The sequence below is a fragment of the Botryllus schlosseri genome, chromosome 5 (assembly GCF_051294905.1).
Source record: "Botryllus schlosseri isolate E-star chromosome 5, Bs_hap1, whole genome shotgun sequence".
Classification (NCBI taxonomy): domain Eukaryota; kingdom Metazoa; phylum Chordata; class Ascidiacea; order Stolidobranchia; family Styelidae; genus Botryllus; species Botryllus schlosseri.
In genome coordinates, this window is record NC_137240.1 from 7,305,079 (window position 1) to 7,331,261 (window position 26,183).

Consider the following 26,183-nt stretch of genomic DNA (forward strand, 5'->3'; position numbering starts at 1 on the left):
AAGTCCCTAATTTAAAACATGTTTTTTGTTGGTTTTTATGTTATTGTTATGAATATTCAATTGTGACGTCATAGTGAATTGACATTGAAAATACAGGGTAAAAATAGCTCCTTTGACGAAATATATGCACTATTGCTGTTGAACCGACTATTTTGAGGGTTCCAACGTCCCATATCGATATACGTCGGCTAAATCGTGTCTAAAACATCTAAAACATGTTTTTTGTAAAGTAGTTACACAATTATGGCAATTTCTTGTTTTTTTTAAAGGCCTTTCTTTGAAACACTGTTTAAAACATGTTTTAAACAAAGTGTTTTAAAACACCGTTTGTTTTAAATGCAACCCTAATGGTAACCCTATTATAAATAGTAACTGCAGCGGTTAGACCCCAGCAGCGCTATTACAGACGAACGAGAGCTTTGAACACTCCTCTTATTTCCGTGCTCTAGGTCATGATGGATGTCTTCTTGAAAGACTACTCTCTTTTGACTCCTTCCTATGTTTTCATTCTATCGCATTGTTGTGGAGTGTTGAGCTGATGAAAATATCAATGAACAAACGAATCTGTTGTTCAAGTTTATTCATAAAATTTCATCACTTCAAAACATCACAAGACAGCAATACAATGAATGATAGGAAGATCTCGAAACGACTAGGAGTAGTCTTAAGATCAGACACCCACCTGGGCCTAGGCGATGTAAAGAGGAGGCATGCACAATTATTGCACACTGAATGAAAGTAAAAGAAGCTAATATAAAGTGGCAAGTGACGGAAGGGGAGATCGATATATGTCAGGTCGTGGTCCGGTAAATGACGAGTGGTTGTGGTTTTTCATATTATTTTTGTCAGCCAATATTGACAAATATTATAATTATATTCTGTCTGTTGTCATATCTGGTTATTAAATCACACTGTGCGTGTTGGGCAGAAAATATTAACTACGACTGATTCTGGGACACCACATTGTCGACGTCCATCTCTGTGCATGATTGCAGCGTCAACTCTCGCCTTACCGACCACTTACGGTCGCGTTCTGCTATCAAGTCGTTAACGATTACCGCAAGATGCTGTGTCGCTGACAAAATGTAGACCCGCAGACGGCAACGTATAATATAACAGGTCAAAAGGCCTTCGGTCTGATTGCAGCAACTGTATGGTTACTCTCACCAAAGAACTGATCCAACATAACTTGCATTCCCGGATTACCTGCACTTCATAAATCAGCGTTCCCGACCTTTTTTGTTACCTTTCCTAGCACTGCTATATCTCTAATTTGGTTCACCGTATTTACGGACGTTCGCTCCTATTGTGAGTTGGTCTTCGAGTGGAATAAATGTGGCAATATGAAGATATCGTTTGTTGCGATATTGAACTTCCTGTACTTCTAAAAAGCCTGTATAATAAAATATAATAGCACAGCCGACTGTATTGTATTTGGCAATATTCGCACTGTAATATCACGAAACCACGTCTCGATTTCGACCAGTCGAGAAGCACACACAAGCACTTCTCCCGACACAACGCAGTCTGAACAGCCTGTGTCATCCGCGAAACTTTTTAAACAAATCATGCTTCTTGTCCCGCCCTGCCTTGTATTCCATAAACACGGCGTCGTCTGCTCCCGACAGCGACAGCATTGAGGATTTGTTTTTAAATCTTGAGCGTGAAGACGCGGGAAACCGCTCGCCCGGAACCATTTCTTCCTCGGCGTCGATGTCGCTGGCGGCCAAGACTTTGTGCAGGAGCTGGTGTTGCTCTTCCTGGGTGCCGAACGCAAGACCTTGGTCGTTCTCAAGTCCTAAACGCATAGGTAGTTAGCGGCGAGTCATTTCTACTTGCGACTATCAAAGGCGAAACTACAGGAATACTTACTACAGCCGGCTCGAATCAAACCACAATACTGACCTTGCAGTTCGGTGATGACCTTGAACGAGTAGCCCTGATTGACCAAGAAGCGCTGACGCTTGGTCGCGTACGCCACCTCCTTCGTGTCTTGCGAGACGAGAGAATAGAAAAACGCGTTGTACTCTTCGGCCAGAGAGCCTTTTTTGGCACGCAAGATCCGGCCCAAACGCTGGGCCTCCTGACGCCGGGAGCCGCCGTGCGAGGACACCTGAATAAGTACGTTGGCCGCCGGCAGATCGATAGAGTTGTCCCCGACTTTGGATATGAAGATTGTGTTCACCTGGGAATTTATGAACAGTTGGTTACCGACAAAGGTGGTTGATAATGGAGTACTTTTCAGAGTTCTCAAGTAGGTCTTGTCTACTTGCTCAAGTGTCCTTACTTTTCGAACACTTACAGGTGGTTAGTAATGAAGTACTTGTACTTTTTTGAAGTACCGTATTCAATTTGCTTTGCCTACCTTCACTTCTAATTCGAGTGGGTACGTTTTCAGTTTACTCTCACTTTTACATCTTTTTAGGCAATACCGCTGCATAGGTCCGGTGTGAACGACAAAAAGTAGCTTGAACGTGACAACAAACCACCTGATAATAAAATGAAGGCTGAAACACACCGCATTAATCCAGTTACCTTCGGATTGTGCATGAAATTCTGCAGGATCTGAATCCTTTCCCCTTGCGTGGTGGGGCCGTAGATGTACGGCTTCCCCATTCGAATCGCGTACTCCTTGAGCGCGAAAACATTGTCCGAGAACACGACAATCTTGTCGTTTCTAGCCTCGTGAAACTTGACGAGGTACTGGCACGCTCGGAATTTGTTTGGGTTCATCACGTAGAGCAGTATGCTTTTCCTAGACTTGCAAGCCAGGTATTCCCGGTAGAATTCCGGCGTCATGGCACACCATACTTCTGCGCACTGCACCCTTGCTATGAATCTGGGACAGAGACAAATTAAGACATGAAAAAGACAAAAGAAAAATTTTCGATCGATTTCACAGCTGGTAAAACATTGACAATGTAGAATGTCAACCAAAGATAAGAAAGTAACAATGGCTAGTAGCAAAAGATTTGGAGGAAATTGCGAGTGATATGCCGCAAATTAGCGCAGAAGTGAAGCTCCGGCGGGTATTTCGGAGGGAAAAGCGGTTATTTTAGCTCTGAGCGAAAAAAAGACTTTTTTTTTTTTTTTAGTCAACCGATCACGAAGTGGGAGAAATTTACCGGTTTTTGAGAATTCTTCTCCAGTTTTGCATGTCTGAAATTTCTGAAAAAGTGTCCTCTTTTTACATTTCCAAAATATGGTAAGCCTAGGCAATATTATACCCCCTAGGCAGTAAAAGGAGGCAAGGCTATTACACAACAATTACTAGTAATGCCCAGTGATTACGAGACACATTTCACTGTTGAAGTCGAAGTAATCTGAAATATGTTCGCATGAGTAAATAGTCCGAGTAGACAAAACCGACTTGAATGCTCGAAAAAAATGAGAAGCACTCCACTACTGACCTGAGATGTTTATGAAAATGCTAGCAGGGGTTGCGTTTGAGGACGCAAATTTTTTTGAACCATAGACATATCTATGAAAATATAATTGGGGCAACATCAAACATACCCTCCAGACTGTAGCTCCATCCAGTTGGCTTCGTACAGCTTCGGCCCGATTAGAAAATTAAGGTCCGATATCTTATCGTCCTCACGAACCAACGTTGCGGTCAGCCCAAGTTTACAATGAGCCTGTACCTCTGTAAGAACGCGACGGAACTGTTTTGCCGGTATCGTATGGACCTCATCCAACACCATCAAACCCCACTCCTGACTTTTAATCCACTTCATCACCTGTTCGGCCTCCCACGACCTTTTCAAACTATGACCCATCATGGAGTAGGTGCTGATAATGATACTGCTGCCTTGCGGCTTGTCCTTTGCGTCCGACGTAAACCTACATATCATCGAATCATCCGCTGTGGACCAAAGTTTGAACTGAGATCGCCACTGCTCCACGGCCACACCAGATGTGCATAAAACCATACATCTTTTACGCACTGTACACGCCGCCGTGACACCAACTAATGTCTTTCCAGCGCCGCACGGTAGTACAATAACGCCAGCTCTGGCACGACCATTTCCGAACATTTTACGTAAGCTTTTTTCCTGGTATGGTCTCAAAATTGTAGTCGGCTTCAAATCCATTTTTAAGTCTGGATTCACGGTATCGTTACGGAAATCATACTCGGCCAAAAGTGGATACTCCAAGAGTATACATTGCTTCTGCAAGACTTCGATTTTGTCTTGATTAATTTCAAACGATAGGACTTGTACTTTGGAAGGTTCTTGGTCATCACCATCTAATTTGTTGTATAGTTCTTGTATATCGGACGGTATTGCGTTTGTTTCGTCATCAGTTTCCATGGCGTCACCATTTTTTGCACCCTTATCAGATCTTTCAGGTTTGTTTACTTGGAGAGCTTGTTTACCAACGAAAGTAGATATTTCAACATCGTCTGTATCTCGCTGACGACACGTTTGTATCACGGGATCGGAAAGAAGCTTTTGAATAACTTCAGGATGGGAACTTTCGACGTAATATTTATTGTGCTTCAAAACAAGCTTCACCTTTCCGTAGCTAACAGTGCATAGTTTTATAAAGTCAACGATCCCTGGCGGAAGAGTCGTCTTGCTTAATCGGCTAAGATATTCAATGATGTCATCAGTTTCCAAGCCTACGCTGACGGCAGCGTACATCGAATATGGCGTGAGTTTGAATTCGTGGATGAAATTGGGCCTGGAAACTGGTTCAGCGATCGCAATCAGGAAATCTCTGGCGTGGTTGTAGACAGGAGAAAAAGATTCCAAGAAGATGTGTCCGTTGGGAGATACATATAGTGGGCACGACTCGTGGCCCGGCTTCATTTGCATTTGGCTCCGATAGTCCTAAAAATGAGAAAGGATATCTCACCTGTTCAACTTATGAGATCTTCGTTAATAATGACTACCTTAGTCATCCTAACTCAATCATAAATATATTCATGGCCGGTTGCTACAGACCATTTTAGTTCAGTTAATTTTTTTTTATGTGACATCAATTCTAAACATTAGCATCAGTATATTAATAACGTGTGTCACAGATCAGAACACTACAAGATTGCGATACACCGAAAAGATAGGAAGATGTCAAAACGACTTGCCGGGACTTGGATTAGTCTTTGAAATCAGACGCTCATCTGGGCTTAGATATCAGAAGAGGTATGCACACTGAAAATTGGGCCACTAGAAGGTAAAACAAAAAGGCCAAGAGAGGTGAATGTGTCGGAATGCAAGGTCGATCTATCAGATTGTGGTCCTGTAATCTCAAGCACCGACTACTATTCACCATAAAAGTGGTATAATCGTTATGACCACGAACCTTGGACCCATACTTGTCCTCCACTACCGTCTTATCGGTGTCTTCGACCAATTTTTTTGAAGCTGCTTTTGGAACTGCGGAACCGTCGTCCTCTTCTCCACCGAGGTCTTCGGCTTCATACTCGTCATACCCATAATCTGGGTCTTGAACCTGTCCTGTTTTAACTTTTGACTTTTTCGATTTCGAAGATTTACCCATCACAACTTGGGAAGTGGGCCGCACACTCTCTTCCTTGACTAAGATATACACAAGCCTTATCTACACAGAAAGCGTCTCGAAGACGGAAAATTACAAAGTGAGCGGATGAAAACTTTTAACGTGATGTTGTTTTCATTAGATGGGGTAGTTCTATCTAACAGGACATGCTTCAACGGATATCTCAGTGAATGGTGAATGAATAATTGAATATGACTGTTTATGAAGTTGTAAATTGTAAGTTGTAAATTGCTATGATATGACTAAGCCACTGAGATACATAATAGTATGCAAAAGGAAACCCGCATGTACTATGCAGGACTGCCATACAACATACTAGTCTGCCCTCAAGATTACCGGACCGCAATCTGACATATCGACCTCGCCTACCGTACCGACACATGCAGCATTCATTTTTGTCACTTACTTTCATGTTACCCTTTTTTTATACAGTGTATATGCCTCTTATTATTTACATGCTGTAGGCCAAGGTGGGTACCCTACTATCTTTTCTCAATCGTGTGGTGTATTGATTTGATAAAAATAAAATAATGGTGATGATGATGGTGGTGCAGGTGCAATAGGTGCATGCATGCCTATTTTCTGTACCACCATTATTGCTGTCTGTTTGTTATGTATTTCGGTTGCATGAAAATATAGGCTCTCTCTCTCTCTTATAATCAGAGGTGATCAGGAACGAATTTCTTCTGTTTTTGCCTACTTCCCGTACTACTTCGATTTCTTTGAAGTATTTTTAATGTAACTTCCAAACCACCAGCTTTTTACGTTTTATATTCTATAAAGTAGAAAGTATTATACGGATATATAATTAATTGCATTACTCTCATGAGTTAAATTGCCACGAAAGCTTGCTGATGCCTCGTGATTACAAATCACGTATCCTACTTATATACAGTTCAATTAACTATTGTTAACAATTTCATCATTTCGATACACCTCAAGACTGCGATACCGTGAAGGATAAGAAGGTCTCGAAGCGACCATCAATAGTAATCATTTTGGATTAGTTGCGAAGTTGATCTTGCAATTTTGAAACAACAAAAGTATGCGACCATCGAATGTGATATTCGATAATGCGACGCTTCGCCCTTTGCGTCCTGGGTAATTGTCGAAAATTTGGATTTCTATTTCTTGCATGAAAATCGCTCATTCTAGTTGTAATTGATTAGAAATTCACATCACTTCAACGTTGGTCGAAGTAGTCAAGAAATTACTCAAGTACGAGTAAAAGTACTGCTATTCGAAGCAGCCCAAAACTAATTCAATAGTTTCTGTGTGCCCCCTTCAGAAAATGTGACGGTATTATGGCACCTTCCCTCGTAGTAGCCTATACATGGCCGGAGTTGCCACTGAGACGATGAGCGATACGGAGAATTTGTTTCGAACACTACAATAACGCCGTGTGCGATTAGGAACGCAACTGAGAATATGATGGATTGTATAATTCCAAACGTTTTGCTGATTTACTGGCGACCATATACAGCCTGAAATCACGCAACCGCTAAATATTGGTCACTCTCACTATAGATTACTAACCAGAGGTGGTCAAAGTAGTCAAGAAAGCTGCTCAAGTAGAAGTAGAAGTAGCGTCGAAAAAAATCTACTCAAGTACGAGTAGAAGTACTTCTTCCATAAGTCACCTAAACCTACTTGAAGTAGAATTGACTGACTTTAAATCTACTCAAGTAAGCAAGTAGTTTTGAAAACAGTCTTGATTCGTTCGCATGGACTGTCAAAAGCTGCAAATTGAGCTATGCGGAAGGTGCATATAGAGCTTGATTCGATGCATCCCATGAGGTATCAATTTTCGACAGAATAAGCATTCTTTACAATTATGGGGTGCAAATTATAGTATTGATATGAAAATGCGATATTTGTTTACTAGAAGCAGGGGTATATAGAACTCTATATATCTCTGACTAGAAGACCCCGTTTTAAAGAATATCATGGCATGGCGCCCGACCCGACCCTAAACTTGTGGCCTTATAATGTGGGCCCACATTATAAGGCCCCAAGTTTAGGCGAAGAGCAATGCGGATAAGTTGTATCGGATACGGTTTCAACACTTTGCGCGATTAGTATACGACAGTATCCGACAGTCGACGAGCATGTCCACATTCAAGTCGGAATACAAACAATTACTACTAAATAAATACAGTCCATCCTCAAGATTACCGAACCACGACTGACCTATCGATCTCGCTTCCCATGACATGCCGCCCTATTTTCTTGTCGTTTTTTCTTTCTATACTATCTTCTTTACTTTCATTCAGTGTGCAACTGTGCATGTGAAAATTGTGCATGCCTCCTCTTTACATCGCCTAGGCCAAGGTGGGTGTCTGATTCCATAGACTGCTCCAAGTCGCTTCGACATCTTCCTGTCTTTTCATTGTATCGCATTTTTTGTGTTGTATTGAACTGATAAAATTGCTAATAAACCAATAATGAAGTATACGTTAATAACAAATATTGTGGATCGTAAAATTTATATTTAGTGTAGCTTTATTTTCGAAAAATAGAGGCATTTTGCTTTTATGCTTCAAGATGTATGTTCTGCAGACAAAAGATCTGAAAGTAATTAGAACTCAAAGTCTGATACTCCGAGTATCATACTCGGAATTGAAAGTGAAATACAAATACCACTTCTAAAAAGCGGAAAATATATTTCATATCTTTTGTCCATAAAGCTTCTAGGTATAACCCGACCATGTTATGTTATGTTATGATCTGCTAAAACAGGTGTAACGTTCCAAAAAACCAGATTTTCCAGATTAGTAGGACACGTCATGGGTAGGATAACGGCAGGATAACGATAGGATAGGTAATTGCTAGATTGCGAAACGGTAGTTTCAAACGTTTTGGTGGGCCATATTTACTGTGATGAAATGTTTGATATGGGCGACAATGCGGTGTGAGCGGAACCATAAGCAATCCGGTACCTAAATTATATTCACTGATACTTTCGTGAAAACATGTATTTAACTCCATAACTACTACGCGAGAAGCGCAAAAACATTTTCTGGGCTTTACTTGACTTTTAGGAATATTAAATGTTGGTTCTCCGTGAAAACAGCCCCGAAATTCCTCAGGCTATCTTTCGTATTGGGGATTAAACTACTTCTACTGGACAAACTGAAAATAGCGAAAAGTAAGTAAGTAGATCACAAAATATTACCAAGTAGAAGTAGAGAAAATCAGATCTACTTGAGTAAGTACCAGAAGTAGAGGAAAACTACTTGAGTACTTCCAAAAAGTAGAAGTACTTCGTTACTGACCTAGGCTATAATCTATAGTCTCTCTTTGTTATTGCAATAACATAATACTTCTACTGACAAATTGTCAATATAGCTTAAAATAAGTGAATTACTGGATTTACTTGAGCCAGTACAAGTTTATTCATAATTTTCATCATTTCAAAATTAAGAATAAAACTACTTGAGCACTTCTAAAAAGTAGAAATACGTCGTTTATGGCTATACCTCTATTGTACCATGCCAATATATAGGATAGCGACAGTTTCAGAGGTTTAGTAGTCATTTGTCAATGCACTTATGGGCCCTTTTGAGAAGAGCCCGACGGTGTAGTTTTGCAGTGAAGCAGGTGCATTCTTCCTGGCAGCGACCCTAGCAAAGAATTCCGTATTGTAACTTTCATTGGAGAAAGTAAAAATATTTATAGTCCAGCTGCAATTGCCACTAATACCAACACCAATGCGGGATCCGCAGTAACACACCTTTAAAAGAGTTATTCCGTCACCCCCTCTCCTTTGACTGGGCCCTTTTCCCGACCCAGATTTGCATTGTCCATGTTAAAAGGAGTTAAATTATGATATTTATCCAACAAAATGAATAACATTTGTAATTTTGGAATGCGCGGTGTGATTACCAATTCCTACCCACAGTCATATAGATCACAACCTATCCTACGGCGTCAAGTTTCTCTTGTTATTATATTCATAAGCTAAAATTTTCTTTACGGTTGGCCAAATCAATAAAATCTCTTCAAGATGCGAGGTGGCCAGCTAACTGATTAAATTGATGCAAGAGTGTATGAGTACGACTACATGTACTAGTAATATGCAGCTGTCTTGGGATACCAGGTGATGATGCCAACTGTACGAAATCAACCAGGACACCGAATACTGTAATGATATTCACAGATAAATGCACGAAGCACTGTGTAAGGATTTACAATTAGCTGCTCTTCCACTCATTTTAATGTAGCTTACATTGTGTTAACTATACATAACTTTCGGATAATCTGATATGAATTTGAGCAGTAATCATATGTGATGACTCACAGCTTCGAATGGAACATTGTTGTAAACAATTCATTTGTTTGGTTAAACAATATAGCAACAATATCAAATAAATATCTGCAAATGAGGCAACGCAAAACAACCAAATCTACTGCTACAAAAATAATACAAGCAGCTTTGCAATCAGTGTAAACCAATGAAGTCCATAAGAACAAAATGGATTCATGAACAACCGATAAGAAAGACGCAACTGCAATAAAAATAAATACCCTGTTACCAAGGACCGGTGAGCATAACTGGGATCAAACTTTCTCATCTGTCGCTGTTGCGGCCAAAAAATGTCACTAGCAATTGCAGAATTCTACTATCAATACATCACTCTACATGCGATCATTCACACCCATCATTAGTCACGATAGTCCTTAGGAAAGATGCGATACGCAGCAACTCATCCGAACCGACTCGACCAATATTCAGTATTTGTTGATTCCGAAAAATCTCACGCCGTGTAGTTGCGGTAACTTGGGTAAAAGGGTGATGAGCAATGCAGTTGTGTTTAGAATGAAGTGCCAGAACTCGTATTTTGTGTAGAAGCTTGCCAAGCAATACCTGAAATACGAAGACGAAACAATCACGACATCTCGGGAAATCAGAAGTCAACATAGGGAATTAAAAATCACATTACATGATCCACAAAAGACGAATAAATGTTCAAAGGTGGCAAGCAAGCTTTCTGCTTACTTAATTTGATTTATTTTCAACAAATTGAGCCCACAACCAACTAGTCACTCACAATAATCAATGATTTATAATGGTGTAAGATAGGATGTGATGGATAGGACTCTGGGTGAAGACAGCTGCTGTCATCACACCGCAGTATTGAGTGTACACTTCCAGCAAGAAAAAAGAAATTGTCAAATTTAGCTACTTCAAACACAAAAACATCAAATTTCAGAACCGGAGAGTCCAGTGTTGGGATGACACGAGTCATGACTTGACTCGAGTCACCTTTTTCGTATGACTTGACTTGACTCGAGTCACTTTGCTAAAATGACTTGACTTGACTCGGCATATCAGAAATGTGGATTGACTCGTGACTCGGAGCAAAATTCACGAGTCAATTTCAAGTCATCAAGTTATCGGTGTCGATAAAAATCACTGTATCTTGCATATGTTCGGATTGTTCGCGAAACGCTGGTGTGACCCATGAGAGCGACCAATCATTCAATAATCGTGCGTTTTACTGAGCCTACATTGTTCTCTCACAAATAAATTGACCGCAAACGAAGTGATCGAAGATTACAGCTTACGTTGTCGTAAACTAGTATAGTAAAGTAATTAACTAGCTAAATGTCTATTTCTGTTCTCTGTTCTTACCTCAACCAAACCTCTTGTTCTGCTGAAATCGAATTCGAATATAGTTTTTATAGTCCTCAACCATTGGCGCAGGCTCGAATTGTATCATATCAATTTGTAAATGGTTAATGTACTGCATCTTATCAATTCGTTTCTCTATTCTATATTTTGGCTGGTAACTATAAACTGAGGCTATATGCAATTACGTAGTTAGGCAGCTCTAGGTATATGTGAGCGATACAACGCCTTCTTGCGTGTATATATTTAACTCTGTATTCGTTCATCGGTTCAAAATCAATGACCACTCAATATGTAATTCAGACAGCTAGCAAAATGAAATGCTGTAATCATGCCTCATACTTCGAAAATGCAACTTGACTTGAATTGTGACTTGACTTGACTCGAGTCACTTTCGAAAATCTAGTGACTTGACTTGACTCGAGTCACTTTCGAAAATCGATTGACTTGACTTGACTCGAGTCAAAATGTGCAATGACTCGAAATGACTCGTGACTTGAAGGTAGTGACTTGACTCGACTCGAGTCACTTTCGAAAATCGATTGACTTGACTTGAGTCGAGTCAAAATGTGCAATGACTCGAAATGACTCGTGACTCGAAGGCAGTGACTTGATCCCAACACTGGGAGAGTCTGGCATGAAGTATCAAGTCAGCCATCTAACACAGGCCTCAAAATTTAGAGCAAGACGAGGTGCAATCATTCCCCGCACAATTACACCATCTACTGCAGAACACCACACAAGTAAATTGAATTGAGAATTGACTCGGGCACCATTCGGGTCACCACACCTGCTCAACTAGAAAGCTGAGCTATGGTACAGGCAATAAGCTTCCACAACATTTTCGACTCAATGACGACTCCTAAGACATTTTGCCAAGTAAATCAATGATTCGCAAAAATCATGAAGTTTGGATCCGCATCTAAATTTATTCCACAAAATACTCTATTCCAGTGGTTCTCGACCGCCCGTCAACAGCAAGTTTCCTGCTGGTTTTCCGAATACATTCCAATTTTGTATCTCAATTCCAAACTGCAAGATGTTGAGCGCTTATCCATAAATTTGAGTAATTAAACAACAAATTTTATATTGATTTAGAAGTTTGGAACGTATTTTTCTGCACGGCACCGTAATAGCGTGTTCATGGTCTACTTTGAACTTACATAAAAACATTGTAAGTGTTGTACTAAACTGTGGTCTATACATACCTCATTTTGGAGAAGTCATAAGTAAAAGCTATATACCTTGACTTTAGAGAACCTCCATTAAATTCCGACAGTGCAATTAACCAACACTTGGAAGTATAATAGAGGCTACAGCAAACAGCAAAGTAGCATTTCTATTATAGGAAACGAAACAATCAGGTTAGTGGACTTTAACAGAGCTTGTCGAGCTTCGTCTAGCTCTAGCATAAACTTGAATAGAACCACATATAAATATCTGATGTCAAAAATGAAGCCATAAATGCAAAGTTTCCAACATTACATGAGTTGCATACATCTGTCATAATAGTAATTAAATTAAAGGTATTTTCGAACGATCACAGGTCCACAACATTTGTTCTGAAGTTTTACCGGTCCGGGAGGTCAAAAAGGTTGAGAGCCACTACACTTAATAGCATAAAGATGGTAACGGCAATATAACAACAGTTGAACACATTAGAAATAATACTTGAGAAACTTACAATACAATGGGAACAGTCATGAAAAATTTCCTAGCAGCTGTAAATTGAGTTCCCGAGTCCATCTGCTCCCAATGGGTCAGATACCTGTATTTGCCTTGATCAGACGTCTCAAATGGAGTGCCTTTAATGCCATGAAGAAAGAAATACATGGCCTGCAACAGATAAGAGTCGGTAAAGGTAGAAATACATTAATGCCAAGATAGTCTTACCACATCATGGATTACATTCGTCAACGTCCATACGACAGGAGTTGAAAACCATGGCATACTCAAGATGATGAAGTGCATGAAAGCAACCAGGATGGTGTAGGTTAGCCATATTCCCGGGCTGTTCCATACCACAGCATTGGGGTTATCTGGCCCATTAGCAGTACCAGCCAGCATTTTTAAGGACAAAAGCACAACAGATATGGTCAAGTCTATTACCAGTAAACTATCACATAAATGTTATCTGAATGAAATGAATGAAAAATTCAATCATTATGAGTTGCTGGAATGTTTTTCAAGTAATCAGTGGGGTGATTTTTTTTACCTAAAAAAATATTTGACCTAAAAAATCAAAATTTTGACATTTTTTAATCTTAAAAATTCTAATTTTGACCGAATTTGACCTTACGTATGCAAATTAGGTGTTTTCCCACATAATTTTAGAATTGTACCACTTATCTCGATTTCTGGTTGGAACTGTCTGTTCTTACGAAGTTGTTTGACCTGAAAAAAAAATTTTACCTTAAAAACAGACAAATCTATACATGAAAAAACGTTATTTTAATGAAATCTGGCCCTATGAAGAATTACAGTAGCTACATTACGCATTATGGTAGAAATAATTGAAAATTTTTACAGTACAAAGAACGAAACTTTCCTACACTCTCGGGTAGAAAGGGTCTGTCTTTAAGTAGCTTGCCAAGAATGGAGAAAGAACGTTCAACAGCAGCAGTTGTAGGCTGACAACACTGAAGATGTGCGTGCGTACACTGCTGGTGACACACCGTGTTGCTTCATTCTGACAATGGTGCCTACATCACAATTTTTCATAACGCGCTTCTTGATATAAGAACCATGTAATACCCAAGCAGTCTCGCTTCAGTTAGGATATTGCGGTACGTTGAGCATAACACCAAGTCAACCTATTTGTTTCATTTGAATGTTTATGATTCAGAACGAGCAGACTATATATGGGCCGTCTACCACGGTAGGCTTATAAAGTAGGCTACAAGCTGTAAATGTCAAATTGTAAGTTCACCGACAGTGCAAAATCTACGATATAAACGCAAATTAGGCTGCAAAAAAGTTTCACCTTTGTAAACAATTTTGACATGTTTTGACTCGACGCTACAATTTTGACTAAATTTTGATTTTTTTTTGACATGTGAAAGAAATCGCATTAGTTCTTAGTTATAGTTAACATATTTAATAACAGCAAAACAGTAACTGGAAACTGTTCATACGTTTTTACAAGCATATATCTAACGAAGTAACAGCAAAGCTGAAAAAGCCTCGTATGACATTGTATTCATTATAACTTTGGAATGACTTGATGTCCTCCTATAGGGCCTAGCAAGGTTCTGGCACGAGTAGTGACTAGAGATCAGAAAAAAACGCGAAACAGCCATTCCAGCGCAACACAAATGTACGCCTATACCAGAACAATGGCTTTTGATTTCATGTCTCTTTGAATTAAGCGTCGCGTCTCCGTCTAGCGCTAGGTCTCGTCTAGTCAACTTTTGTTATGTCTATTTTTAGGCATAGTTAGAGGTTAATCTCTTGACTTAAGGCTCAAACTGCACCAAGTAGGTAAGTACAATCGACATTACCGCATCAGGTAACGGTGCCGGTACGGTACGAAAACTGTTTCATGAAACCGGTTTAACAAAGTCTCGGCTGGGTAACCCTAAAAGGAGGGAACGCGGAAACTGCGGAAAACGCGGAACTCGCGGAAACGGCCCCTAAAACGCGGAAACTGCGGAAAAAGCGGGAAACCTCGACTCCTAAAGCGCTGAAACAAGAGGAAAACGCGGAACGCGGAACAGTCGGTCATTGACCTTTATAGATCACACAGTAGGCACTAAAACGAGGAAACAGCGGAAAAGGCGGAACGCGGGACAGTCGATCATTGACATTTGTAGATCTCATAGAGAACTCTAAAGTCTAAAACGACGAAACTGCGGGACACCAATTTTAGATTAGGGTTAGGGGAGGTGGGATATTAGGGTTAGGGGAGGTGGGATATTAGGGTTATGGGTTAGGGTTAGCTTAGGATTAGGTTAGGGTTATGATTAGGGTTAGGTTAGGATTAGGGGAGGTGGAATATTATGGTTAGGGGAGGTGGGATATTAGGGTTAGGGGAGGCGGGATATTAGGGTTAGGGTTAGCTTAGGATTAGGTTAGGGTTATGATTAGGTTAGGGGAGGTGGGATATTAGGGTTGGAGAGAGGGGTGATATTAGGGTTGGAGAAGAGGGTTAGGGACATGATATCCAACCCTAACATCCCCCTCTTTCTCAACCCTAATATCACCCTCTCCCTCAACCCTAATATCCCACCTCCCCTAACCCTAATCCTAAGCTAACCCTAATATCCCACCTCCCCTAACCCTAATATTCCACCTCCCCTAACCTTAATATCCCACCTCCCTCAACCCTAATATCCCACCTCCCCTAACCCTAACCTAACCCTAATCCTAAGCTAACCCTAACATCCCACCTCTCCTAACCCTAATCCTAACCTAACCCTAATCATAACCCTAACCTAATCCTAAGCTAACCCTAACCCCTAACCCTAATATCCCACCTTCCCTAACCCTAATCTAAAATTGGTGTCCCGCAGTTTCGTCGTTTTAGACTTTAGAGTTCCTCTGTGAGATCTACAAATGTCAATGATCGATTGTCCCGCGTTCCGCCTTTTCCGCTGTTTCCTCGTTTTAGTGCCTACTTTGTGATCTATAGAGGTCAATGACCGACTGTTCCGCGTTCCGCGTTTTCCTCTGTTTCAGCGCTTTAGGAATCGAGGTTTCCCGCATTTTCCGCAGTTTCCGCGTTTTAGGGGCCATTTCCGCGAGTTCCGCGTTTTCCGCAGTTTCCGCGTTCCCTCCTTTTAGGGTTACCCGTCTCGGCTCACCCCCTACAGTCCAGTAGCAATAATGTAATATGCCCGATTTAGATTTATCGATGAGAACAATGAATCGATCGGTTCACAAACTTGAGCGCTCCTGAGAAGTAAGGTACCATTTACAGTAACCATACGCCGTTGCCCCACTCGTAACTGCTACCGAACGTATTTTAACTGAAGTAGTCCTGCTCCTGGCGCTGTCATCAAATTATACGAGATAGAGGTTACATCAAAATAGCTACGGGATCAGTTAAAACGATCGCATTTCAGTGCGATTGATGCGACGGCCGGGACCAGGACACTCATTTGAGGAAAGGATTGTAAGTAAAACACAGTACCTAAGCCGGTCGAAATCGAAAGGTATGCAATAAAAAGTATAATAACAACAACTTTATGCCTCGGCACTGTATTCAGGTTTGCTTATGAGGTAGACAAGTCCGAGCAAGAGTAGGAGAAAACAGGCGGAAAGTCACTTTCATTTAGAATCCAGGTCAGATATGGATCCGTCATTCCTGAATATATATCATTGGTCATTCGGACAAAAATATGATTCCGGATTCAATCCTGTTTCAGAAAAAAATGGCCGGATATATAATCATAATCAGCGGTTCTATTATTTTTATCCGCTCACATCACACAATGTAAAATGCGATTCACAGGATACAATGTGATATGATGATGCTAGATTGAGAGATCGTACTTGGTCGTATCAACATCCTCCTATCCATAGCCCGGAACCCTGACTTACAGTTGTTGCTAGTATTAATGCAACGTAACAGCATATCAATTTAAAACGTGGCTACGTTGTGAATTGCTATGGTAACAGTGTCCGATCTATACCTTTAGGTTGTATTTCTTTCGATACGCACAAGAATAGCGACCACAGGCTAAGAGAGAGAGAGAGAGAGATTTATTTCTTCGTCAACCGGAATAAACAGAATACACATAACAAAACAAAAAAACACAGTAATAACAGCAACACATACACAGTAATAATAGTGTGTAACTGGCTCTATAACGGTATAGACGGGTGCCGGCGATATGATCATTACGATCTTCGTGTCAAGCCGGAACCTAGGAGATTAGAAACAAGTATATAGAATAGATACACTCATGCTTACTAGTTATGGTGGTGTGGTGTAAAAAAAAAAAACGAAAATAGAAAAGCAACAACGAAGTACACAGTGGATGCCTTGATGCAATAGTACATGGGGAATACATCCGATGGCGATTAGTACTTACTGAGAAGTAAGTCAAGGAACTCCGCCTTGAAGAGGAGACAGATAAACCTCGGACTCGTACCAGGTACCACAGTCTCTTGTACCAATCGCGGTGGATTAACCAATTGCGCCAAACCGGTTTTAAATGATAGTATAAATATCTTTTCAATGACACTTCGCCTGCAGAAATTCTGCAAATCCGACGTTAAAAAAAACTATTCATTTGCCAACACTAAAAATAGCACCATTTCCAAATGTATTCACTTTTGTTATAGGCGCGCGGTACACAGATCAATGGCCCATCCATAATCACGGTAATGATAAATCAGATAAGTAATCGCGCTCTGGATTATTCCTATCCTATATTTCGTTATTAGCAGTCTGCTTCAAGTACTTCGGTATTCACCACCTGTGCCCTTAATACCTCACAGTCCCCCATAGTGCGGATGGACTTGGGGGTTAGTGGACACCATGATGTGAAAGTAATGAACCTTTTCGTCCATTGAAGAAAATACAAGGCCCAACTACGGGCGGCCAAATGCACCCAGTTTAACCCATACACACAGCATAAAGATACACATCCGCAGTCGCGGTTTTATTCTGGGTTGATTCGATGTTGTCCTTGCACAGTAAGACATTTGGTAACATATGCGCCAAAATCGATACTTCACGGTTAGTAATTAGGCAACATTTAACAAATATGAAAAGCGATGCATTGCGGTACAATGAAGAAACTACAAAACACGATCGGCAACGTTTGAATATCGGTCAATTGTCTGGACATGATCTGCAGGAGAACCAAAAGCCAAGCTGCATGGTAAGGACATTATTCAGGCAAAATCCGCTTGTACAAAACTTGATTACAGATGAGGACGTGATAGCAATATGAAACAAACATGCATACAAGACAAACAAGCGACAAACAACGGAGAGCTTGAGAAAATGAAATAGCCCCTTAAATAATACAGTACCGGCACAATAAAATCCACAATATGCAGATCTCAGAGGAGCTTCTCAAACCTAAACTTTTGTCAATAACGAAACAACTCAATTATGCGACGCTTCGAGAACAGTTCAAGGGCCAAATTCAATATCGGCGAAACTTAGTTGGACAGTCAACCAAAAACGTGTGTTCTAGATATACAGCACATATATAAATTTGAGATTCAAACATTCATGTCATAGTTGCGAAAACACGAAATGCCGCAGATCTCTAAATGTATAAACATAGTTATTGGCCTTGAATCCTCGAGTATAGGCGAATAGAGAAGTAATATTACTACCAACAGGGTAGCAGGGCGGGTCAGAAAAGCTTCATTTTGCCCTACGAAAATTTCCAAACCTGAAACCGCATCCAAACCTACAAGATTAGGTCCCTGCTGATCAGACCCGCTAAGTAAGACATATCAGTACAGGCAGTAGGGGTACTCCGCAGTTTCAAGACCATCAACATTAGAACGGACATCGGCCACCGATTTAGAGCGTCGCGGGCACAATTCAGGAACGGGGAAACTAATTCAAAATCTAAGCGTCGTATTTCAAGGGCAATCTCACTGAATAGGTGAAAGTATTGGCATACGCACAAGTGCAATAACGACGTTGGATGCCAGCCAGCAATTACAGATTCCTATCGAAATTAAAAGATTGTAGCTGGATGATATCCGTCCGCATGAAACATACTTTCCGATTCTCAACTACCGGTAATACATACAATAGTGTCACGACGAAATAACATATGATAGCGTACTGTTCCGAGCGTTGGCGGTAGATTAAATACTTTTATAGGATGTCGCAGTTCTTTTTCTTCCTGTCCTTGACGGGAGGACATAGAACTGCACGGATTGCTTCGTCGAATACGTTCTTCAGGCCTTTCTGCGTCAGCGCGGAGCATTCTAAATACTTGACGGCGCGGATCTCCTTGGCTAGCGACAACGCTATGGGGTAGGATATCGGCACGAGCTTCTTCTCTTTCAGCCTGTTGATGGTCTCGGCGTCGTCTCGCAAGTCGAGCTTGGTGCCGACGAGGATAATCGGGGTGTTGGGGCAATGGTGCGAGACCTCGGGATACCACTTGGCGCGGACGTTCTCGAAAGAGGCCGGCGACACCAGCGAAAAACAGATCAGGAAGACGTCTGTTTGCGGGTAGGAAAGCGGCCGGAGTCTGAAAATAGTACATGGCGGTCGAGTCCCGAACGGCAAACAAGTAGAGATGATCAACGTAAAATTTTTATCAAGAACAAGTAACAATTTCTAATTAAATGTGAAGTATTCTAGGCAGGGTTGTAACCAAGTAACAAGGCTCCGAGTCTCAAGTCGATCTCTCTTTTATAGTTTTGACTCGAGTCAAGTCGAGTCCGAATCGTGGTATTATGACCAATGTTCCCTCTAATTTTTGACGAGTCTGCGCACATTCACCAACTCGCTGGGCAGACCCTTTGACAACAGTGCGTAACGACTAAAAAAAGGTCATCACTTCGGATTTTTTGTGCGCGACCAAGATTTTCTGTGCGCAGAGACCGTGTCAGCACTGCGCATTATTCCTCACTTTTTGCAATTTCGCATTTTCAAGTAACAGTACCAATTGACGAAATACCAATAGTGTGGTCACTGTAGTATTCTTCGAAACTACAATGAAACGCCGGTCTTGGCCGTCTGAGACTCGATTCATATGATTTGGTTCGAGTCATGCGTAATGACTCGAGTACAAGTCAAGTCATCACACTTACACATATTGGACTGAGGTCGAGTCATTTCCGCAATTTGAGAAAATGACTCGAGTCAAGTCGAGTCATCAGAATATCGTGACTCTACAATACATATGATGTGGTCTCAAATTCAAGTTGCCAGTGTGAAATCAATACTGGCAGTAGCCGTTTTCCTCAGAAAGCCACCATATCATAACAACGGCGAAAAGAATTTCGCGAGTGGTCCAAAACCACTATGAAGGTATGAAGTAGTAGTACTTTGTAATCTACCGCCTCCGCAAATGAACATACCTGTCATAATCTTCTTGACCGGCCGTATCCCAGAGACCCAAGTTGACGGGACGACCGTCCACCATGACGTTGGCGGAGTAGTTGTCGAAAACGGTCGGAATGTACTCCCCGGGGAAGGCGTTGGTAGTGTAACTTATAAGTAGGCAGGTCTTACCAACCGCTCCGTCACCGACAACAACACATTTTATAGCCTGGAAAGGAATGGATCGACTTGATGGAATGTGAATATACCGCTGAACAAGGAAGAAGCAAAAATAGTCTTGTAAGGATTTCGAAGTCTTCCACAGGCATCACCTCTCCATGTTATTCCAGAAATGCTGAGAGCCAAGCGGAGAAGCCATGGATCGCGGTTTTATTGATCAAGTTTTTGGTCAGACCCGGCCGTAGTGTTTTGTATGACAGAAGTAAAATCTTATATAATAGAAAACCACGAAATCAATCCAAGTTACACTAATACAGATAATAACTTACAGAATCCAATAATACGAGTCACTGAGCAGCAATGCTTAAGAGGTCAAGATCAAGTTATTAAAATGGGACTGATCCAGAATTTTGATTTCTCTGATGCAGGCAAATACATTACAGCAGTCGGAACAGTTGAATGTTTTCAGAGAAGTCTTGAATTTTGACAGTGGCTATAGGATTGTTGGTCATATTGGGACTATAAAAGGGTAATATCACGGTTGCTGAGCTACTCCTGTCATCAAGTACGTCATGCCGTGCAGGTTCAGAACAGCTGAATTTTAAACCGTATCTGATATGTAGAGAAAAACAATTTTTTTCATCAAATTGATTTCATATCTTGGAAGCTATATGGATGCATCCTTCCGAATTGAAAAGTGTTTTGCCATTATTGATGGCAAAATCCATCCTACCTAAAGAAATAACACCCTTTCCACCGCTGTCACAGCTCCATTCCGGCGTAATAAATCAATTTTACTCCCGACAAAATGCAAAGGTTGGAGCACTTGCCGGCTATTTTCCAGTGCAAAAACATTATGGACTTCAAATCCAGTTGAAATTCCTTGGAGGTAAGCTGTTCGTTTCTAGACATGACATTGCAAAAATCCAACGTTCAAGATTGCTGGCTAACTGTACAAATTCTTGCCAAGTTAGGATACAGACACCGGAGTAGAGGCTGCTTCTCTACAAAGAAGCATCACATTGGCAAATTACATGTCCACCTCATAACTGCTCAAGATTCAAATCTTACAAAGTTTGTATTACAAACTATACAGTTATCCACCGATTTAGTCATTCTAACACTGAGATGTCAAGATAGCCTAGGTGTCAAGTTCATAAACAATTTGTTAAAAGTCGTCCAGCAATCAATCAGTTACAGTCATTATATATTGGATATCACTGTGAACCATAACATGACAACAATATCTGTCTGAAAATTTGTTTCTAATCCTGACCAAAGCTGATATGGCTCAAAAAGTAACTATTCACGAGACCATGTTAAACGATTACGTAACTGCTCAATAGTTACTGTGGAATGATACAGACTGCAATTTAAGTATGCATGCTATTGGCAATCTTGCATGCACTTGGGTCTTGGGTACTTGCCAACATAGGTGAAACATTATGTAGCGCTTACAGGAGTTACTTTTGGAGATTTGATATCTGTAACTAAAAATGCCTCTGATTCTGGCTATATCAAGCCATACCTATACACAGGATTGATAATACATCATTTCTTATGAACAAACATGTACATGTTCAGTAGCAATTTCATATTGCATATTAAGAACATATTTCAGGAATTAAAATGAACATTCTGGAAAGGGAATGACGTCTACCAGCGCAGATCAATCGAGATTATGCAAAACACCACCAAGTCTAAAAATAAATTGAAAGTAACCTGACACGCATCAAGCGCAGAAAGACACAGCTTATGTTGACTTCAAGGATAACCAAGATTTAAACATATGCCCAATAACGTAATCTTTTTCGCGATTACTGGTGACACATATGTGAATAACTTCTGACATGCATATACGATATAAACAGTGATGTGTGATTCAGCAGTAGGCTACCTCTAATCTAAAGTTGTATTATGCAATATTAACAAAAAGGCAATGACATGACGGTAGCTACTTATCAGTTACCTGCATATTGCGAGCAGCGTTTGGCCCTCTTTTGTTGGCAGATTCGTCAAGAATGTATGTTGGGTGTTCGGCCCGTAGCGACTTCGTGATATATTTTCTTCGTCCTCTATTGGTTCAGAGCTGTTTGAAAGAAATCATATAATACACAATGTCCATGACAAGAACAATCATCTTCTCAGTAATACCAAGAAAAATTGAGAGAAAAAAATAGTCAAGAGACTATTTCGAGCATTGAGACCAATTTCCGATGAAACCAGTCTTGATCACTAAGCAAGAAAACGCCTTTTATTTAACCACTATATACACCGTTGATAGTCATACAGAGATGATCTTCAGTGTTGTGGTGGGGACAAAGTTGCAAGAATCTGCCTAACATCGTTTAAAATAATCTGGGTGTCACATTAACTATACTCAAAACATTGCAGGTCTGTGCATAACCGTTGTCTAATAAGACTAGAAAAGTCAGGCACCAGGTTTCATATCTCCCACTCATATTAGTAAGTCACATTTACATTACCTGAAACCCACAACACCGAACAGGTAAAACAGACTTAACCCACCTCAGTACAAATGATTAAAAAGTGAAACTAGTATAATATGTTCAAACAAAGAATACAAATTAATAGACAGTGGCCTTAAGACATGATATACCGAAGAAATGATGTGGTACAGAGGTAATATGCCATTTTTTAAAGTTTTGCCACAATGGCGTATCCATGGAAATATTTTGCTCAACAGCAAAGTAAACGTCCATGATTGACAGCTTAATCGAAACAAAAAACATATGATGCATCTCATGAAATACAAATTAAATCATCAAAAAACTGAATTGTTAGTATTCATTATAGTATGATCTGCCTCATCCCATAGGATCGGAACATTATTCACTTCATGCGGTAGAGCTTTGTTATATCGTATCTGTGACATCAAATAACTTGAGTCAGGTTTCTCTTTTTCGGCCATAACTTGGGTATGGCTATGTTTGTCACATTGTTCAAAAGTTAACAATCTAAAAGAACTGGCCGAAAGAAAATGAGAACTTTACAAAAACTTCCGATACCATACCAGTGTTTGTATGTCAAATTTTTCACACATAATTGCTGACGATTACCCCTGACGAGTGTCAGCCGAAAATATTTCGGTTCATTTCAATATGAATATACTATTCAATGACATATTAAACCGCGGTAGAAGACATTTATCAAGTGTTGACTGGACTTCATAATATATTCGCAAAATAATGTGACGTGTCAGACGTTCTCAAAATGAATCCTGAAAAGCAGTTTGACCAACTCACACGATATAGCTTTGACCGTTGATGTCACAATTCAATCTTTGATTGCTGGTGCAGAACTGTAGCAAGCTCCCAATAGCTGTCCTTACTGCAGACGTAACATCAAAAATTAAATATCAACAATCTGGAATATAGCGAACTCCTGTTTAGAAAATATGTGATGGGGCCTAAACTGCAGGAACGAACTGATAAGACTTCTGATCAGGGCATGGTATGGTATGGTATGGTATGGAAGTATGGTATGGTATGGATCGATATTTTGGTATGGAATATGGAACAATACAAGTATGGTATGGAATGGAAGATTTTAATCTATGGTATGGAATGACATTTCCATACTTCCATACTTTGGTGTTTTATACATTTTATCGTGATCTGTACAAGCTTTATGAAGCGTACGTTGTTCGCTGTTCACGGAATACGATCGCTTTTGTTATGTGTGAGCGTGAACTACTGAACGCTGTGTAGGATCATCAAATACACGCTTGTGCAACGGTTTTAGGAGCACTTGGAATGGCATGATTTTGTGATGTAATAATGACAACCGTAATGTTGATCCGATATTCTGTTGAGTCTAGACACGACGTCTCCGGGCATAGTCTATCATGTGACGCAATAATTGGTAATTTTGGCAACTCCAACTACCTCGTTCCTTGAGTGACGAGAACTTACAAGCAATCATGATGCAACGTACTTAATGCTCAATGTGATTGATAATTACATTTCTTCTGAAACATTATCCGCACATTTATACTATTTACATACCGAGATATCTTATTGGTCATATTTCAAACGCTCTCGCATTAGGATTATAGATCAGGGAATGGGGTAGATTTAGTTTGAAATTCTCGCCATTTACCCCAACCAAATACTGTACTAATAATCACGCAGATCGCTGCAGTATTGATCGCCTGCAGCTGGGATATTTTATGGGTGCGCCTATATTATAAATTATATTTAAATTATTGACTTCAAACTTGCATGCGCCTCATGCCAATGTACCGGAAATGCGATGATATTCTTATGGAGCAGGGGCGTGCAACTTCTCTAGTCGGTGGGTCGGATATAGGAAAATTAAGTAGCTACTTGGCGGGCCGGATTGCTGAATGGATAAATTATTCGCCCTTATATACAAGGAATAAATCGTATTTATTGAATGTATTTTATCGACAGCAATGTCACTTCAAAGCCATTTCTCGCCGATAATGAAAATACAATGTGGATTTGAGAACAGTATTGTCATACAGGCGCCGCCATGTCTGCTTGTCGCTGATCAACTAACTCACAGTGCAATCCTTAATTGAGATTTCAAAGCGTTTGATAAGCCCCTTTACCCAAAATTTACCAAGATATCAATTCATTAGGGTTGAGTACATCGTAAATGCTGATAATGCAAGTCTTCTCGCTTCGAAGAACTTATCCGTAAGCTCCACTCTCGCACGCTGCGCAGTGCGCAGACCTATATAATAACATGCGGTCACTAAAGTTTGGCGATTAGGCAAGTAGTGGAGAATCTCGGCAGACTGGGGCAGCGGGCCACATTATCATGTAAGACGGGAAACTGTCCGCGGCCAGACAAAATGTCGTTGCGGGCCGTATGTTGCCAGTCCCTTTTATGGACGGTCCTAGATAAAAATCTCCTGACTATCTCAATTTGCTCGCGGAGGCTGTAGACCAGTGGTTCTCAACCTTTTGTTTTCGCGGATCCGTTTTGGGCCGTCACGGACCCCGCGGACCCCCTCTAATTTTCGCTCAAAATTGGCTCAATTATCGTGCAACCGTCAACTGTCTTGTGCAAATAGTAAATGTAGACTAGTGATAAACAGCCACTTTTGTTGAAAATAACAGCACACTATATGTAGAAATTGGGTATATTTTTATTAGTTCGAAGGGAATTTTCCAGCTGTATTTATTGTCTTGAAAATCCGCGTCTTCGACTTGATATGAATGAGTGCCGAAAATCCATTTCCAGAACGATGTATTGGTGGCGAATGTAATAGTAACGCATAACGCTTCCGATGGTAGAATTTGGTGTGAGTTTTTAATGAACATTTCATGTCCAGCCTACAGTCATTTCTATCCAGCATCTCATATTGAAGTTATTGTGTATAGTGGTATATCAGAAGAGAAAATGGATTTCGTGGCGAAGTTTCAATTCCTTCATTGAGACAGATGCGGAAAACAAATTCAGGAATTTCTATTTCAAACGACTGTTTACTAATTTGCTGAGACTGACAACTCCAAATCCGAAATGTTTGCCTGCTTGACCAATGACCTTGCTATCTCCGACATTTCATTTTTTCACAAGGCCCCACAAAACATGTCTAAACAGCAATATGTTTGCATCAGCAGGCTATTGGCAATTTGACAATTAAAATGAGTTTGCATAGTCGGATATTTCATCTCAGACGACCATTTCAATGATGTGATTCCAAAAGTTTTAGTTATTATGAAGCGAAAAAGGCTCATGCTTTTCTAAATTAAAAAATAAAAATTAGGTTGTCAATCATTTTACAAATTGAGAGGCTTTGCGGACCCCCTGAAAATGCTTCACGGACCCCCGGGGGTCCGCGGACCCTCGGTTGAGAACCACCGCTGTAGACAGAGTAAAGGT

At 40.5% G+C, this 26,183-nt stretch overlaps 3 protein-coding genes and 2 long non-coding RNA genes across 6 annotated transcripts in view; 2 read left to right on the plus strand and 3 right to left on the minus strand.

Moving 5' to 3' along the window:
* Nucleotides 1-26,183, minus strand: part of LOC145438846 (uncharacterized) — a 186,410-nt gene that overhangs the window by 33,580 nt on the left and 126,647 nt on the right. The gene's annotated exons all lie outside the window — the stretch shown is intronic.
* Nucleotides 1,415-5,623, minus strand: LOC145438831 (general transcription and DNA repair factor IIH helicase/translocase subunit XPB-like). Of its 2 annotated transcripts, XM_080316194.1 has the most exons (5): nucleotides 5,308-5,621; nucleotides 3,517-4,835; nucleotides 2,536-2,839; nucleotides 1,906-2,185; nucleotides 1,415-1,798 (listed from the first exon to the last, which is right to left on the minus strand). In XM_080316194.1, exons 1-5 carry the CDS (start codon nucleotides 5,503-5,505, stop codon nucleotides 1,542-1,544), a joined length of 2,358 nt encoding a protein of 785 aa, XP_080172320.1. In that variant the 5' UTR covers nucleotides 5,506-5,621; the 3' UTR covers nucleotides 1,415-1,541. The 2 variants fall into 2 exon arrangements, with proteins under 2 accessions (XP_080172320.1, XP_080172321.1); XM_080316195.1 differs by lacking the exons at nucleotides 1,415-1,798; nucleotides 1,906-2,185 and adding an exon at nucleotides 2,208-2,467 and having other exon boundaries at nucleotides 5,308-5,623.
* LOC145438847 (ORM1-like protein 2) lies at nucleotides 9,827-13,315 on the minus strand. Its single transcript, XM_080316211.1, has 3 exons — nucleotides 13,049-13,315; nucleotides 12,840-12,991; nucleotides 9,827-10,390 (listed from the first exon to the last, which is right to left on the minus strand). The coding sequence occupies exons 1-3, from the start codon at nucleotides 13,220-13,222 to the stop codon at nucleotides 10,255-10,257; spliced, it is 462 nt and encodes a 153-aa protein (XP_080172337.1). The 5' UTR covers nucleotides 13,223-13,315; the 3' UTR covers nucleotides 9,827-10,254.
* LOC145438850 (uncharacterized) lies at nucleotides 15,995-16,836 on the plus strand. The gene is made up of 3 exons (XR_013915042.1): nucleotides 15,995-16,308; nucleotides 16,363-16,438; nucleotides 16,795-16,836. It is a non-coding gene; the product is annotated as an uncharacterized LOC145438850 (long non-coding RNA).
* Nucleotides 17,225-20,362, plus strand: LOC145438849 (uncharacterized). Its single transcript, XR_013915041.1, has 2 exons — nucleotides 17,225-19,909; nucleotides 19,952-20,362. It is a non-coding gene; the product is annotated as an uncharacterized LOC145438849 (long non-coding RNA).

Coding starts and splice junctions, on each gene's coding strand:
- LOC145438847 (XM_080316211.1), bottom strand. CDS start 13,222: ATGCTGGCTGGTACTGCTAATGGGCCAGATAACCCCAATGCTGTGGTA. Junction 12,992..13,048: donor CGAATGTAATCCATGATGTG/GTAAGACTATCT, acceptor TATCTGTTGCAG/GCCATGTATTTCTTTCTTCA. Junction 10,391..12,839: donor ATGACTGTTCCCATTGTATT/GTAAGTTTCTCA, acceptor TTCGTATTTCAG/GTATTGCTTGGCAAGCTTCT.
- LOC145438831 (XM_080316194.1), bottom strand. CDS start 5,505: ATGGGTAAATCTTCGAAATCGAAAAAGTCAAAAGTTAAAACAGGACAG. Junction 4,836..5,307: donor AGGACAAGTATGGGTCCAAG/GTTCGTGGTCAT, acceptor TCTCATTTTTAG/GACTATCGGAGCCAAATGCA. Junction 1,799..1,905: donor GGTCATCACCGAACTGCAAG/GTCAGTATTGTG, acceptor CTATGCGTTTAG/GACTTGAGAACGACCAAGGT.